The sequence below is a fragment of the Suncus etruscus genome, chromosome 16, assembly GCF_024139225.1.
Source record: "Suncus etruscus isolate mSunEtr1 chromosome 16, mSunEtr1.pri.cur, whole genome shotgun sequence".
In the NCBI taxonomy this organism is placed as follows: domain Eukaryota; kingdom Metazoa; phylum Chordata; class Mammalia; order Eulipotyphla; family Soricidae; genus Suncus; species Suncus etruscus.
Genome location: NC_064863.1, coordinates 42,024,997 through 42,039,471, shown reverse-complemented (window position 1 = coordinate 42,039,471; position 14,475 = coordinate 42,024,997). Strand labels below are relative to the sequence as shown.

Below are 14,475 nucleotides of genomic sequence, written 5' to 3'. Positions count from 1 at the left end.
TCCCTGAGCACTGAGCCAGGACTCATTCCTGAGATATGTTGACATAGTATGAAAGTAGAATCCAAGAATGCAGAGGCTCTATAAGCATGGGCATGGAACACATGCACTGTGTTAGAAAGATAGGACTGTGCATGCATATTCAGAAAAATACCTAGTAGATGAATGAGCCATGTTAAAAGTGGTTATATGTTGGGGCAGGAGAGAGAGCATGGAGGTAGGGCATTTGCCTTGCATGCAGAAGGGCGGTTGTTCGAATCCTGGCATCCCATATGGTCCCCACCCCCCAGCCTGCGAGGAGCGATTCTGAGCATAGAGCCAGGAGAAACCTCTGAATGCTGCCGGGTGTGACCCAAAAACAAACAAAACAAAACAAAACAAAAAGTGGTTGCAGGTGTGGGGAGAGGGGAAAGGATTTTAAACCTTTGTTTGAATTTTTGTTTTGTTTTGTTTTGGGGTCACACCCAGCAGCGCTCAGGGATTTACTCCTGGCTCTATGCTCAAAAGTCCAGATGCCGGGATTTGAACCACCTACCTTCCACATGCAAGGCGTTTAAACACCTTATCTCCATGCTATCTCTCTGGCCCCTATTTAAATATTTTTTCATATGAAAACTAGCTCATAATATTTAAAGCATTAAATAAATATATTTAAATGACATTTCTGATGTTAATGAAGCCACTGCTCCGGTCCTTAATAGACCATTGGTTGGTCTATGGAACATGGAGCCAGCTCAGTAGGAAGGTCACTTTCCTGAAGGTGCTGGGGAGAGCTGTGGATGTATGTCCTTTTAACTTCCTGGCCATCGCAATTACAGTCACAGCAGGATGGCTAATGATTTGTGACAATGAAGCTCATATTCTTAAATTCAGAGCTTGCTAAATGAGATGCATACAATGTAGCAGAAAAGAATATTCTCAGAAAATAGGAAGGTTGGCAGATTAGTAATTGATTCTACTATGAAAATTAAAGTTGAGCATTCGTTTGATTCACTAAAATGACAAGAAACGTATAAAAGACTCTTCACTTATTTAGCTTTTAACCTGATTGATGCTTTTTGTGCTTTTAGATTCCTGTTCACCCTGTGCCTGATCCATTAGTCCATGAAGTTCTAAACTTAGCTTTTAAGCACTTTAAACATAAGGAAGGGTAAGTAGACTATTACCTTGCTACTCTTGCTTTTTTTTTAAGTCCAGATATATGTTGCCTAAATCTAATTTGAATTCTCATTGATCAGTTTTGTAGTTCAAATATTTTCCTATATTTGTATCCTCCTTGAAAAATACTTGTAGGAAGATTTTTATAATCATGATTTTTTGTATTCTTTAAAACTAAAAAATTACTCTATCCATAAAAATTCTTAAAAATTAGTGGATTTGGGGTCGGAGAGATAGGACAGTGGTAAGGCATTTGCCTTGCACGCAACTGATCAGGATGGACAGTGGTTTGAATCCCGGCATCCCATGTGGTCCCCCAGGCCTGTCAGGAGCGATTTCTGAGCACAGAGCCAGGAATAATTCTTGAGAGCTGCCGGTGTGACTCTACCCCCAAAATAAATTAGTGGATTCATGAGAATTATCATGAAGTTACTGTATTTATTTGAACCAAAGATTAATCATGGCAACAAAACCTATAGAAAGGGTTTATGAGCTCTTACCTTTTTCGTGAATATTTAGAGGAAAGGTACTTTGATAAGAAATTTTTAGATTTTGGGGAGGTAAAATATATAGAAATTCTAATGAAAAATTTTGTTCTCTTATTATTTTAGATATTCAGGAACCAACACTGGGAATGTTCATATTATTGCAGATTTATATGCAGAGGTGATAGGGGTTCTTGCTCAATCAAAGTAAGTAAGTTCTAAGACACTGATGTTGATTTGTTTTATTTTCTAGAACTAAGGCTTCATCATAGATACACAGGAGAGTTTTGAGCCTAGCATTTCTCTCCTGAAGTTACTATAATATCTGTACTGCTTTTTATTCCTTTGTTGCTCTTTTTTCTCTTTTTTTTATTTTAAATAAATATTATTTTAAATAAATACTCGTACATCAGTTTTACAACCTGTTTTTATTTATTGGACATTTCCCATTAACATCTCATGGACAGTGCCATAAATTACCTTGAATAGCATTATTTTCTATTTTTAACACTTAAAGAGAATTTTTAAAACTCTTCAAAAGTCATTAGCAAAGTTGATAATTACTTTTAATATCTTCGAGCTGAGTGCTTTTATCATGGAGACCGAAAGGCAATGTCTTCCTTATAATCCTCTATTTGTTTTAATTCTAAACATACTTTTAAATGAATAAAAATGAGCTATAAAGGACAGATTAATATGTTAGAGAAGTACTCAGGAGTTGCCAATATATTCTTATACAAAATAATCAAAATAATAGATTGTCTTTTATATATTATGGTTCCTCTAAAAACATGGAAGAATTTGAATTTCTTTGTTGTTACTAGAAAATGAAGAATAAAGTACCAGTTCTGGTTTCCTTCAGGTTTAAGTGTTTTTGACCTTAAAATCTTCCAGTTAACACCATGTAGCAGGTAAAATCTAAATGGATTAAAGATCATGATATCAGATCTGAAACCATAAGGTATATAGAACAACACGTAGGTAAAACACTCCATGGCATTGAGACTAAAGGCATCTTCAAGGAGGAAACTGCACTTTCCAAACAAGTGGAAGCAGAGATAAACAGATGGGTATACATTAAGCTGAGAAGCTTCTGCACCTCAAAAGAAATAGTGCCCAGGATACAAGAGCCACCCACCGTGTGGGAGAAACTATTCACCCAATACCCATCAGATAAGAGGCTAATATCCAAAATATACAGGGCACTGACAGAACTTTACAAGAAAAACATATAAAATCTCATCAGAAATGGAGAGAAGAAATGAACAGACACATTGCCAAAGAAGAAATACAAATGAAAAGATGCTCCACATCACTAATCATCAGGGAGATGCAAATCAAAACCACTAGGAGGTACCATTTCACGCCATAGACATTGGTACACATCACAAAGAATGAGAACAAGCAGTGCTGGTGGAGATCTGAAGAGAAAGGAACTCTTATTCACTGCTGGTGGGAATGCCGTCTAGTCCAACCTTTACGGAAAGCAATATGGAGATTCCTCCAAAAACTGGAAATTGAGCTCCCATAACGATTCAGCTATACCACTCCTAGGGATATACCCTAGGAACACAAAAATACAATACAAAAATCCCTTCCTCACGTTTATATTCATTGCAGCACTATTTACAATAGCCAGATTCTGGAAACAATCAAGATGCCCTTCAACAGATGAATGGCTAAAGAAACTGTGGTACATATACACAATGGAATACAATGCAGCCGTCAGGAGAGATGAAGTCATGAAATTTTTCTATACATGATGGACATGGAATCTATTATGCTGAGTGAAATAAGTCAAAGGGGGAGAGATAGATGCAGAATAGTCTCCCTCATCTGTGGGTTTTAAGAAATATAAAAGACAGCTGTACAATAATTCCCAGAGACAAAAGAGAGGAGGGCTGGAAGATTCAGCTCACGACATGTAGCTCACCACAAAGAGTGATGAGTACAGTTAGAGAAATAAATACATTGAGAACTATCATAACAATGTGAATGAATGAGGGAAGTCTAGAATACAGGTAGGGGTGGGGTGGGGAGGAGGAAGATTTGGGACATTGGTGATGGTGAAGTGAGGTGTTCTTTACATGACTGAAACCCAACTACAATTATATTTGCAATATAGGTGTTTAAATAAAGATATTAATTTAGAATATCTACGCCCGCCCAGTGGTTCCCGACTGAGAAACTCTAAGTGTTGCCTGTGCATGTTTTTCCACTGTCTTGTCTCCTGAACCTCTTGGGAGTGGGCCGAAAAGGGTGCAGAAAAATAGCTCTCCCAGAGGCTCATCCAAGGGCCGGAACGCCAAGGAACTCTGTCTGACCATGAAAACCAGGTATCTGTAGTATTCTGCAGAAAGGCAAGCCCCCTGTTTGTGACGTCATGCTGGGAATATCTATGCCCACCCAGTGGTTCCCGACTGTGAGAAACTGCAGCCACGCACTCTTTCTAACCAAGGAACCCCACCACAACACGCAGAAAAAAAAATCACACTACAAGCATGACAATGGAGAAACCTCGCAGGCAAACACCATGCACAGAGAATGAAGATGATAGTGCAGATGACCTAAAAAAATCCCAACCATCTGATTAACCTCTCGGATAAGGAGCTTAGAATAGAAATATGGAAGATGTTTGTAGAATTCAAAGAAAGCATAGATCGATCTGAACAGAACACAAAGACAGAAATCAGAAAACTCCAAACTGAAAAAACAGATCTGAAAAACAGGTTTGCTCAACTGAAAACCTCAGTGGATGGCCTTCCCAGCAGGGTAACAGCAGCTGAGGACAGAATCGGCGTGCTGGAAGATTAGAGGCAGAAAAACTCAACACAGCAGAAGAAACTGGAAAAGAACCTTAAGACAAATGATTAGGCAATGGAAAAAAGTACTCAAGGAATGTGAACAGATGAAAATAGAAGTCTTTAATAAACTCAACAGAAACAACATAAGAATCATTGGAGTCCCAGAGGCCCAGGTAGGAGATCTCCAGAAAGAATCAATTGTCAAAGACATCATCAAAGAGGTACTCACAGAGTTAAAGACTACATGCAATCAAATCCTGCATGCCCGAAGAGTACCAACTAAAAGAGATCCAAAGAAAAACACCCCAAAACATATCCTCGTTACGATGACAAATCCCACATATAGAGATAGAATACTGAAAGCACCAAGATCAGAAAAGAAAATTACATTCAAAGGAGCATCCCTAAGACTTACAGCAGACATGTCACAGAAACTCTCAAGGCCAGAAGACAGTGGCGGGATATTGTGACAAGACTGAATGAAATGGGTGCCTCACTGAGAATAATGTAGCCAGCCCGAATCACATTCAGGTTTGAAGGAAAGAAACATAGTTTCATGGATAAACAACAGCTCAGAAACTTCACAGATGAAAAACCAGCCTTAAAGGAAAACCTGAAAGGTCTACTTTAAGACAAGAGAGACCAACAAACACAGCAAACTTATCTACAAAGATGACATTAAATCCTATGACAATCATCTCCCTCAATGTCAATGGACTAAATTCACCAACTAAAAGACACAGAGTGACAAAATGGGTCAAAAAGATGAACCCAACCTTCTGCTGCCTACAAGAAACACACATGAATAGTTAGAACACAGACTCAAAATCAAAGGCTGGAGAAAAATCATCCAATCAAACAACACTTAAAAAAGCTGGGGTGGACATATTAATATCTGATGACACCAACTTTATACTCAGAAAAGTAGTAAGGGACAAAGATGGACACTATGTACTAATCAAGGGATATGTGCAGCAGGAACAAATCAGACTATTAAACATATGCACCCAATGAGAGACCAGCAAATTATCTAATACAATTACTGACAAATCTGAAAGAAGACATCAATAATAACACAATCATTGTAGGAGACCTCAACATGGCCCTGTAAACACTTGATAGGTCAACCAGACTGAAACACAACAAAAACATACTAGCCCTGAAAAGAGTAATGGAAGAAAAAGGACTAGTAGATATATATAGGACACTCCATCCTAAAAATCCTGGATATACATTCTTCTCCAATGTACATGGGTCATTCTGCAGGATAGACTACATACTGACAATAAAACGTACCTTCATAATACCAAGAGGATAGAAATCTTGCAGGCTACCTTTGCTGACCACAAGGCCCTGAAATTAGATATGAACTACAAAGGCACACAGAAGAAAAACTTTAACAATTGGAAATTAAACAGCCTGCTGCTGAACAACCAATCGTTCTGAGATGAAATTAAAGAGGAAATCAAAACTTTCCTGGAAACAAATGATAACAAAGACACAAACTGCCAGAATCTATGGGACACAGAAAAAGCGGTCCTGAGAGGAAAATTTATAGCTTTGCAAGCACACATCAGGAAGGAAGAAGGGACCTACCTGAATATCTTAATGATGCATCTCATAGAATTAGAAAGTGCTCAACAAAAGGACCCAAAAATAGGGAGACAGAAGGAAATAACAAAGCTGAGAGCAGAAATCAATGAAGTGGAAACCCAAAAAACAATCCGAAAGATGAATGAAAGCAGAAGTTGGTTCTTTGAAAAAAAAATAAACAAGTTTGATAGAACATTGGCAAAACTCACAAAGAAAGAGAGAAACCTGATACCCATATTAGAAATGAGAAGGGGGTGATCACAACAGATATTGTAGAGATCCAAAGGGTAATCAGAGACTACTTTGAGAAAGTTTATGCTACTAAACATGAGAACCTAGAAGAAATGGATAAATTCTTGGACATTTATAACCTTCCACAGTTAAGTAAGGAGGATGTAGCATATCTAAACACCCCCATCACTATTGAGGAAATTGAAACTGTAATCAAACATCTGCCCAAAAAGAAAAGCCCAGGACCAGAAGGATTTACTAATGAATTCTTTCAAACCTTTCTCTTTTTTGGTGTTTGGGCCACATCCGGAGGTGCTCAGAGGTTACTCCTGGCTATCTGCTCAGAAATAGCTCCTGGCAGGCACAGGGGACCAGATGGGACACCAGGATTCGAACCAACCACCTTTGGTTCTGGATTTGCTGTTTGCAAGGCAAACGCCACTGTGCTATCTCTCCAGGCCCTCTTTCAAACCTTTCAAGAGGAGCTACTACCAATCCTAGCCAGGCTCTTCCATGAAATTGAAAAAAACGGGAACACTCCCAAACAGCTTTTATGAAGCTAACGTGATCACCTTGATACCAAAACCAGACAGAGATGCTGCCAAAAAAGAAAATTACAGACCAATATCCCTGATAAATACAGATGCAAAGATCTTCAACAAAATCCTGGCAAATAGGATCCAATGCATCATCAAGAAGATCATACACTATGACCAAGTAGGTTTCATCTCAGGAATGCAAGGATGGTTTAACATCCATAAATCTATCAACATCATACACAACATCAACAACAAGAAAAATAAAAATCACATGATCATATCAATAGACGCAGAGAAAGCATTTGATAAGGTCCAACACCCATTCTTGATAAAAACTCTCAGCAAGATGGGAATGAAAGGAACCTTTCTCAATCTAGTTAAAGCCATCTACCACAATCCAATGGCAAATATTATCCTCAATGGAGAAAAACTAAAAGCCTTTCCTCTAAATTCTGGTACAAGACAAGGCTGTCCTCTCTCACCACTCCTCTTCAACATAGTACTGGAAGTGCTTGCTATAGCGATCAGGCAAGAAAAAGATATCAGGGGAATCCAGATAGGGAAGGAAGAAGTCAAGCTCTCATTGTTTGCAGATGACATGATACTCTACTTAGAAAACCCCAAAGACTCTACCCCAAAAACTCTAGAAACAATAGATTCATATAGCAAGGTGGCAGGCTACAAAATTAACACACAGAAATCAATGGCCTTTTTATACACCAATAATGATAGGGAAGAGATGGACATCAAGAAGCCAATCTCATTCACATTAGTGCCACACAAACTCAAATATCTTGGATTCAACTTGACCAAAGACGTGTAGGACCTTTACAAAGAAAACTATAAAGCCCTACTCCAAGAAATAAGAGAGGACACACGGAAATGGAAACACATACCCTGCTCATGGATTGACAGGATTAACATCATTAAAATAGCAATACTCCCCAAAGCATTGTACAGATTTAATGTGATCCCTCTAAAGATACCCATGACATTCTTCAAAGAAGTGGATCAAATACTTATGAAGTTCATCTGGAACAATAAATACCCTCAAATAGCTAAAGCACTCCTAGGGAAAAGGAAAATGGGAGGCATTACTTTCCCCAACGTTAAACTGTACTACAAAGCAATAGTTATCAAAACCATATGGTATTGGAATAAAGACAGACCCTCAGATCAGTGGAATAGGCTTGAGTTCTCAGACAATGTTCCCCAGACATACTAGCACCTAATCTTTGACAAAGGAGCAAGAAATCCTAAGTGGAGCAGGGAAAAACCTCTTCAACAAGTGGTGCTGGCAGAACTGGTTAGCCACTTGCAAAAAAGCAAACATAGACCCCCAGTTAACATCATGTATGAAGGTAAAATCCAAATGGATTAAAGACCTTGATATCAGACCTGATACCATAAGATATATAGAATAACACATCGGTAAAACACTCCATGACATTGAGACTAAAGGCATCTTCATGGAGGAAACTGCACTTTCCAAACAAGTGGAAGCAGAGATAAACAGCTGGGTATAAATTGAGTCGAGAAGCTTCTGCACCTCAAAAGAAATAGTGCCCAGGATACAAGAGTCACCCACCATGTGGGAGAAACTATTCACCCAATACCCCTCAGATAAGAGGCTAATATTCAAAATATACAGGGCACTGACAGAACTTTAGAAGAAAAACATATAAAATCTCATCAAAAATGGAGAGAAGAAATGAACACATTGCCAAAGAAGAAATACAAATGAAAAGATGAGATTGGCACACATTAAAAAGAATGAGAACAATCAGTGCTGGCAGGGATGTGGAGAGAAAGGAACTCTTATCCACTGCTTTTGGGAATGCCGTCTAGTCCAGCCTTTATGGAAAGCGATATGGAGATTCATCAAAATACTGGAAATTGAGCTCCCACTCGACCCAGCTATTTCAAATAGGGATATACCCTAGCATTACAAGAATACAATACAAAAACCCCTTCCTCACACCTATATTTATTGCAGCACTATTCACAATAGCCAGGCTCTGGAAACAACCAAGATGCCCTTCAACAGACGAATGGCTAAAGAAACTGTGATACATATACACAGTGGAATATTATGCAGCCTTCAGGAGAGATGAAGTCATGAAATTTTTCTATACATGGATGTACATGGAATATCATGCTGAGTGAAATAAGTCAGAGGGAGAGAGAGAGAGACGCAGAATAGTCTCACTCATCTATGGGTTTTAAGAAAAATAAAAGTCATTTTTGCAACAGTCCTCAGAGACAATGAGAGGAGGGCTGGAACTTCCAGCTCACTTCATGAAGCTCACCACAAAGAGTGGTGAGTGCAGTTATAGAAATAACTATACTGAGAACTACCATAATCATGTGAATGAATGAGGGAACTGGAAAGCCTGTCTAGAGTACAGGTGGGGGTGGGGTGGGATGGAGGGAGATTTGGGACATTGGTGGTGGGAATGTTGCACTGGTGAAGGGGGGTGTTCTTTACATGACTGAAGCCTAATCACAACCATATTTGTAATGAAGGTGTTTAAATAAAGAAAAAAGGAAGAAAAAGATATTAATTTAAAAAAAGAATTGTATGGATAATATATTTATCCATACTTATATGAAAGAGTATCTGGCATAAGAGGGGTGGCCCTTGAATGCTTTTTCAAGGAAATATTTTAGATAGGTGTTTATAGGACTAGTTAGAGTAACCTAAGAGTGTGGGGACAAAAGTTCAGAGCAGGCCTGCAGGTCCCCTGTGCCTAAAGGAAATACGGCAAGTGGTAAGGATATTAAGGAAAGCTGTAATTATCATCAGAGAATGTCAGTCAAACTGACAGTGAGGTAGCCCATCACACCAGTGAGAATGACCTATATGCAAAGGCCAGAATTCAGTGCTGGTAGGGATATAGAGATAAAGGGTCGCTCATTCACTGCCATGAGGAATATAAGCTGAGTCATCTTCTACAAAGAACAGTATGGAGATTCCTCAAAAAATCAAAAATAGCGTGACATTTTTTTGTAATCCAGCCATTATACTCATTGGTATCTTTTACAAAAACTCAGAAAAGATGTCTGCACACTCACGTTCACTGTTGTACTATTTATGATACTAAAACTGCTAACGACCTAAGTGTCCAATAATAGATGAGTGGATGTAGAAGTTCTAGTATATTCACGCAGTGGAAATGCTCAGCTATTTAAAAAATGATTAAGTATTACATTTTGCTATAGTGTAGCTGGAATTAGAGGATGCCATGCTAAGCAAATTAAGATGAGAGAAAAATATTACACTACTCATGTGGTATATAAATAGCCCACCTACCCCAAACCCTTAGACTCTTGACAAATTGAGGTTTCCAGGTTTGGAGTAGTGAATGGAAAGGTGCCTATGGACAGTGATTGCAAAAACAAAAGAAAACAAAACTTCTTATAACACAACTAAAATCTAAAAAGATAAGAACAATTATTTCTAGTGTTCAGTAGTTTAGATGGTCATATGAAGTAGCTATTTTATTTTGTGTACTTCGGTGTTTCTCTTATCTTTTTTTCTGCCTCTGACTCTACTCTGAGACCCAGTGGCTTCCATAATGATTGAGAAATTCTTCAGTCATTTGTCATTATTTGTCACTTGTTTTGAAGTATATATTTATAAATATATTCATGAATAATGTTCACAGATGGTGCCGTGTAGGTTTTTTTTATACTTTAATCTGTAGTAACATTCTATATCCCTGGGCCAGAGAGATAGCACAATGGTAGGGTGTTTGCCTTGAGTGCAGCCAATCCAGGACAGATGGTGATTCAAATCCCAGAATATACCATATGGTGCGCCGTGCCTGACAGGAGCAATTTCTGAGTGCAGAACCAGGAGTAACTCGTGAGTGCTGCTGCGTGTGACTCAAAAACAAAAACAAACAAAAAACCCCACAATATTATATATCCCGTTTTCTAGTTTTTCTGCAATTTAGTGATATCAGAATTTTAAATAATACTTAGCAGTCCACATTTAATGACCATTTAAACAAATCTGTAACTCCTAATCTCATATACTGAAGACTTCATACAAAGGAGCCTTAAAAATTGAACACACTTTGATTTACCTTTCTGTGACTTGAGTAGGTCATTTGATTACTTTGTAATTATTACTAAAATGGTAATAGTGCTGTATTGTATTCCAGAAATATATAAAACCCATCATTTCTCCTTAAGCAATTCCTAATATTTTAATAACTAGGGGCACATGAGAAAGCTCTGCTTTCCGTGGAGGAGGCAAGGTTCGATTTCTGACATCTGTTCCCCTGGGCATGACCAGGATGACTCTTGGTGTAGCCCCTCCGTACTGCCATACATGTCCCCAGACACCTCAGAACGATACCTGTAGATTTTGTAAATACCGGTATGTGAAAAGTACATTTTTTCCATTCAAGTATACACTATATCTGTCTGTGTTAAAGGTTTCAGGCTGTGAGGAAAAAGTTTGTGACCGAATTAAAAGAACTGCGACAAAAGGAACCAAGTCCGCATGTGGTGCAAAGTGTCATCAGCTTAATAATGGGAATGAAGTTTTTCCGAGTGAAAATGTATCCTGTAGAAGATTTTGAAGCATCTTTTCAATTTATGCAGGTAACAGAGCTTCTCAGGGAGAGTCATTGGGATTAGCCTAATTGGGTGGATTTTGCTCATCTGAGTGTTTTTTTTAGAGAAACATAGCGTATTTAAGTTAATGGCATTGCTACTAAGTTTTAATTTCCAAGTACTAAATTTGCTTGCTTTTCTAAGGTGAACATTAAAAAGTTAATGATCCTTGTGGCAGTGGCAGTGCACTCTCAGTGCTCTGGTACTAAATACCAGACTAGGCTATGTGGGGTGTTCTATGGGTCTCATTTGCTGTCTCACACCTGCAAAACAGGGCTCTAACATTAATCACATCCCATGGCCCATTAGGAGTGGGTTTTGAAGTCATATTTTCAAAATACATTATTTAATAAATTATTGCCATATAATAATTCTGTGATCTTTGTTAATCTAATGTCCCCTTACTTCCTCCCCTCTCCCTCAAGGAATGTGCTCAGTATTTTTTAGAAGTAAAGGATAAAGATATAAAACATGCACTTGCTGGTTTATTTGTGGAAATTCTTATCCCTGTAGCTGCTGTAAGTATATATTTTTTTCTATATTATATATTGTAAAAGTTCCCTTTTATTCAAAAAGTTGCCTCCTGATATAGCTTTACTTTCTTGCCATCTCACAGACAGTTGAATGGAGCAGAAAAATCTTTATTTGTTTTAATAGAAATATGGTAATGAGGGCAAATTAGCAGAAGCACATTGACTGGTCATTTAATTAAAAGTTAAGGCCCACCCTTTAGAGCCCTGGTCTGTTTGGTGATCAGAGGTTCTGACCTGGCAGTAATGGCTGCCTCACAGAAGAGAATCCAATAGATGGTTTTCTTGTGACTTCTGTTCTAAAATGGCAGCTATTTTAGAATCCACTGAGAAATTTGAAAGGGCTGTGACATATATGAGATTTTTACAGGATTGTTTTGATTTTAAATCGCCCATTCTGTGAGCTGCATTGGTTTCTCACACATGTAAAGGTTTACACTCCAAATATATGATCACTATAATAAATATAATTGCAATTGCTTTTAGATAATTATCACAGTTTTTCTTACTGTATGAAAACTTGCTTGGATGAAAACTCCATGTGCTTTTTAATATGCTATACCTTGCTCTATGAATATTACTCTTTTTCATATGTGCTATTTTTAAAGACTTACAGAAATAAAAATTTGTCAGGGTCAAGTGCTTACCTTGCATAAAACTCTTCTTACTGTAATGGTCTTGCCTCTCTACCTTTATCCTAGCTGGCCTTTTTGTTTATTCATTGTATGCCTTATGTATTTTTTATTTGGATCTTCCTCTGTATGTAAGGATTACAACAGTGAGCAGGGTAGGAAAGATTTCCTATTCTCCTTGAGCTCCAGCTGTGGAAAACACTAGAAATAGTGTGTGAGATGGGTAGTTAAAAAGGAGAGAACAGGGGGCCAGAGTAATAGCACAGCAGTAGGGTGTTTGTCTTGCACATGGCTGCCCAGGATGAACCTGGGTTCGATTCCTGGCATCCCATATGATCCCCCAAGCCAGGAGTAGCCCTGAACGTCACCAGGTGTGACCCCAAAACCAAAAGTAAATAAAAGGAGAGGAGAGGATTGCTAAATGGATGATAAAGCTGACATTTCAAATAGTAACTAGGAAAGATAATCACCCTGCAAGAGACCATGACATTTAAGCAAAGCTAAATAAATTAGAGTCCCAAATCATTCGATTTTGGGGGCAAGAACCTGTCCTAATAGATGAAACTTGGTGCAGACACCTGTAAGCAAAAGCACATTTGCTTTCTCCTAATAGCTAGGAGAGACACTGAGTCCTGGGAGTTCAAGGAGATCTGGGTTAAGTAGAGAAAAGCTGTATTCAGCATAGATATTACTTTTGGTTTGGAGTTTTTCCAAGGGACCCCTTCTGAGAGCATTAGGAGCACAGAGGATTTCTTCAAAGATCTTTCCTGTACCCCACCCGAGATTCTCACCATGCTGTGCTCAGGACAAGGGACTGTGTTTCTCTCACTCAACATTTATGCCTTTGGCCCACAATAGAGCGTCACACTGAGATACTTAGTGGATTATTAACTGATCTCAGGCATACCTGAGAGTGCATATAATACTTAACAGTTCAATTTAACACCTGTAACCCTTTTCTTTATGCTTATTTTTTATACTTAGGCTGTTAAAAATGAAGTGAATGTTCCCTGTTTGAAAAATTTTGTGGAGATGCTTTATCAGACTACTTTTGAACTGAGCTCCAGAAAGAAGCATTCATTGGTATTGAAAAATACTTCAAGCCTTTACACATTTGATTAGACGTTTTAGTAGCTTTCTTGTTTGCTTTTTAAGGACATTTTTATAATCTTAAGACAATTGTAAGCATTGAAATTATATAAAGTATCCAAAGTATAACAAAGGATAAATTTTACATATTTTTCCTGCTTTTAAAAAATGTACCATTCATAATTTATGAGGTCTTATTTTTTATAATATATTTAAACACTGTGATTGCAAATATGGTTGTAGTTGGGTTTCACAGTCATAATTTTAATAGTTCCATATTTGATAAATATTTAGAATTTGTTCTAGGCTTATACTTATTTTACAGATCCTTTAAATAAATGTATTACAACATGGGGAAAGTTGGATATGGTTTTACATTAAATATAAATGCTCTTTTTTTACATTATAGTAAATTGTATTCTGAATTATTAGATTACTTAGGACCTATTGCCCAGTTACATCTCTTTCAGTTATAGGTACTCACGGTTTATTGTTATTTGCTTTGCCCTGAGTCTTATACATGTAGTACAAGTGCTCTGTCCTATGCAGTCCCCTACCCTTTTAACCTCCAACTGATATATAACTTTAAGTGGGTTTTCTGTAAATCTCATCTAACTCTGTATGCAGATTGGAGAGTTGGATAGTGGCCACTTGACATAAAACTATAATAACACCATGCACTGATCGTGCTTGGCATTGTATTTCTTGTTTAGAAACCTCTCGACTGATAGTAAATATGTAGTTATTTTCCACTTTTCATGTTATAAAATTGGGACCAGAGAGCATTAAAT

The 14,475-nt window shown here is 37.8% G+C and overlaps 1 protein-coding gene across 2 annotated transcripts in view; it reads left to right on the top strand.

Annotated features, from left to right (window-relative positions):
- FRYL (FRY like transcription coactivator) overlaps positions 1–14,475 on the top strand; it is a 263,554-nt gene that overhangs the window by 132,323 nt on the left and 116,756 nt on the right. For both annotated transcript variants that reach the window (XM_049790204.1, XM_049790203.1), the window contains 5 exons: positions 1,068–1,147; positions 1,767–1,847; positions 11,253–11,421; positions 11,859–11,951; positions 13,580–13,678. In XM_049790204.1, coding sequence (XP_049646161.1) covers positions 1,068–1,147; positions 1,767–1,847; positions 11,253–11,421; positions 11,859–11,951; positions 13,580–13,678 — 522 coding nt within the window. The remainder of the gene's footprint in view (positions 1–1,067; positions 1,148–1,766; positions 1,848–11,252; positions 11,422–11,858; positions 11,952–13,579; positions 13,679–14,475) is intronic.